At 40.2% G+C, this 2,500-nt stretch overlaps 2 protein-coding genes across 5 annotated transcripts in view; one reads left to right on the top strand and one right to left on the bottom strand.

Moving 5' to 3' along the window:
- The window catches only part of LOC137627612 (uncharacterized), a 109,667-nt gene that overhangs the window by 2,403 nt on the left and 104,764 nt on the right, over positions 1–2,500 (top strand). The gene's annotated exons all lie outside the window — the stretch shown is intronic.
- On the bottom strand, positions 772–1,689 carry LOC137620533 (uncharacterized). Its single transcript, XM_068350742.1, has 2 exons — positions 1,542–1,689; positions 772–1,364 (listed from the first exon to the last, which is right to left on the bottom strand). The coding sequence occupies exons 1-2, from the start codon at positions 1,687–1,689 to the stop codon at positions 772–774; spliced, it is 741 nt and encodes a 246-aa protein (XP_068206843.1).

Raw genomic sequence — 2,500 nt, forward strand, 5'->3', positions numbered from 1 at the left:
TCATCTGATGTGTCTTCTTTCTAATGTTATTTCTGTGCTGTTTGCATTTTTACATATCTTGTTGTATATCTTGAGTTGTTTATAATTCTTCTGCTTTTGTATATAATTTTTTGGCCCTTTATTCCTTTTCATAGTGCTTTATTATGTTGGCCGTTTCTTCAGAAAAGTGCATTGTTGTTAAATTTTCATTTACGAATATAATGTTTATTAATGAGGGGCAGAATCTTCTTGCCATAGCCCAGTTTTATTGCTATAATTGTTATTGTCGCAAGTCTGGTTTCTTCTTGTACAATACTTAAATTGTTTTGGATGCTATTTACATTAACTTAGCAATTTCTTGTTTTAGGGATTCCTACTTTGGCGTTACTTGCACCGTTGTTTGTAAGTCTGTCAATCTACCATGCCACTTCCCTCAATTTTGAGTAGTCGACATCCGGAGATTTTTTTTTTCTCACTGTTGTCTGGCGAGGGACTCAGCCAAGTTTGGTTAGTACTGCTAGAGTGCCAAAGCCTACCCTCCCCCTTCTTCCACTACAATTGAAGCTTCATATGCTGACTCCCCTACTACCGCTACCTCAGCGGTCACCAAAGTGACCCAAGGTAGCAGCAGGGCCTTTCGCAACTGCGTCACAATCGATCGCGATTCATTTCTATTCTTAATAGGCTCTTTTGCCTAACGTCTATCGTCTTGTCACTTAGGGTTTTTCTTCTCTCCATCCTTCCACACAAACCTTGCACTTCTCCCATCAACTCTTGCATTCATCACCTTCTTCAGTAGCCAACCATTTTCCATCCTCTACATGGCCAAAACCACCTCAACACATTCATATCCATTCTAGCTGCTAATTCGTTTCTCCCACCCGTTCTCACCCTTACTACTTCTTGCCTAACCCTATCCCATTGAGTTACACCAGCCATATTCCTCAGACATTTCATCTGGAAAACATCCAATTTCTGTCTCTCTATCACCTTCATTCCCCAGAACTCCAAACCATATATCACAGTTGCTACAATTACTTTCGCATACAGAACTCTCTTTACGTTTATCCCTAACCCTCTATTTTTTACCACTCCCTTCACTGCCTGCAACACTTCACATCCTTTATACACTCTCAGATGTACATCTGCTTCCACTCTGCCGTTTGCAGCAATAACAGAACCCAAGTACTCAAACTGGTCTACTTCCTCAAGTAACTCCCCATTCAACACGATATTCAATCTAGCACTGCCCTCCCTTCTTGTGCATCTTATAAATCTCACTCTTACCACATTAACTTGCAACTTCCTTCTCTCGCACACCCTTCCAAACTCTACCACTAATCGACACAGCTCCTCCTCTAAGTCTGCAACTAATACAGCATCATCTGCAAACAACAACTAATTCACCTCCAACTCATGATCCCTCCCATCTATCAATTTCAATCCTCGACCAAACACTGGAACATTCACCTCTCTAACAGCTCCATCAACAAACAAATTGAACAACCATGTCTACATTACACATCCCTGTTTCAGCCCCACTCTCACTGGAAACCACTCACTCGCTTCATTCCTTATCTTAACACACACTTTACTGCCAATGTATAAACTCTTCACTGCCTGCAACAACCTTCCACCTATTTCATAGAACCTCATCATATTACACTTTGCTTCCCTATCAATTCTATCATAAGCTTTCTCCAGATCCATAAGTACAAAATATACCTCCTTACCTTCTGCTAAATATTTCTCGCATATTTGCTTAACTATAAAAATCTAAGGCCACCCTCCACTTCAAAGATTTCATACTCTGTTTTATCCTTAATCCTATAAGTTAACACTCTACCGTACATTTTTCCAACCACACTTAACAAATGAATATCCCTAAAATTACAACCCTCATGCACAGCTCCCTTACCTTTGTATAGTGGAACAATACACACACACACCCAGTCCACTGGCACCATTGACAACTTAATATGTATATTAAACAATCTCGCCAACCATTCCAGCACAGTCCCACCCCTTTCATTTAACATTTCAGCCTTCACACTGTCCACACAAGGTGCTTTTCCTGCTTTAGTTTCTTCTAGTGGTCTTTTCACTTTTAGTCTTGTAATTTCTCTCTCATTCTCATCTCCCATCACTAGCACCACAACTTCTGCAAAAGCAGTTATATCTGCCTCCCTATCATCCTCAACATTCAGCAACTTTTAAAAATTTTCATCTCGCCTTTTTCACGCCTCATCTCCTTTCAATAACCTTCCATTTTCATCTTTCACTGTCTTTTCTCTCTTCCATCCACCCTTCCTTACTCTTTTTACTTCTTTCCAAGACTTCTTATTCCCTCTATACAAACTACACAATCCCTAACCCCACCTCCAGTCAGCCACCCTCTTTGCTTCAGCCACCTTACGTTTTATTTCCAATTTTTTATCGATATCTTTCATGTTTCTCTATACTATTATGTTGCCACCATTCTTCAAATGCCCCCTTTTTCTCTTCCACCTTCGTGTTCACT

Source organism: Palaemon carinicauda, chromosome 2 (assembly GCF_036898095.1).
Source record: "Palaemon carinicauda isolate YSFRI2023 chromosome 2, ASM3689809v2, whole genome shotgun sequence".
Classification (NCBI taxonomy): domain Eukaryota; kingdom Metazoa; phylum Arthropoda; class Malacostraca; order Decapoda; family Palaemonidae; genus Palaemon; species Palaemon carinicauda.

What these genes read in the sequence shown, in the direction of transcription:
- LOC137620533 (XM_068350742.1), bottom strand. Translation starts at nt 1,689, where the DNA reads ATGGATCTGGAGAAAGCTTATGATAGAATTGATAGGGAAGCAAAGTGT. An exon ending in TAAGATAAGGAATGAAGCGA is followed by an intron (nt 1,365 to 1,541) that starts GTGAGTGGTTTC and finishes TGTTGTTTGCAG; the next exon opens with ATGATGCTGTATTAGTTGCA.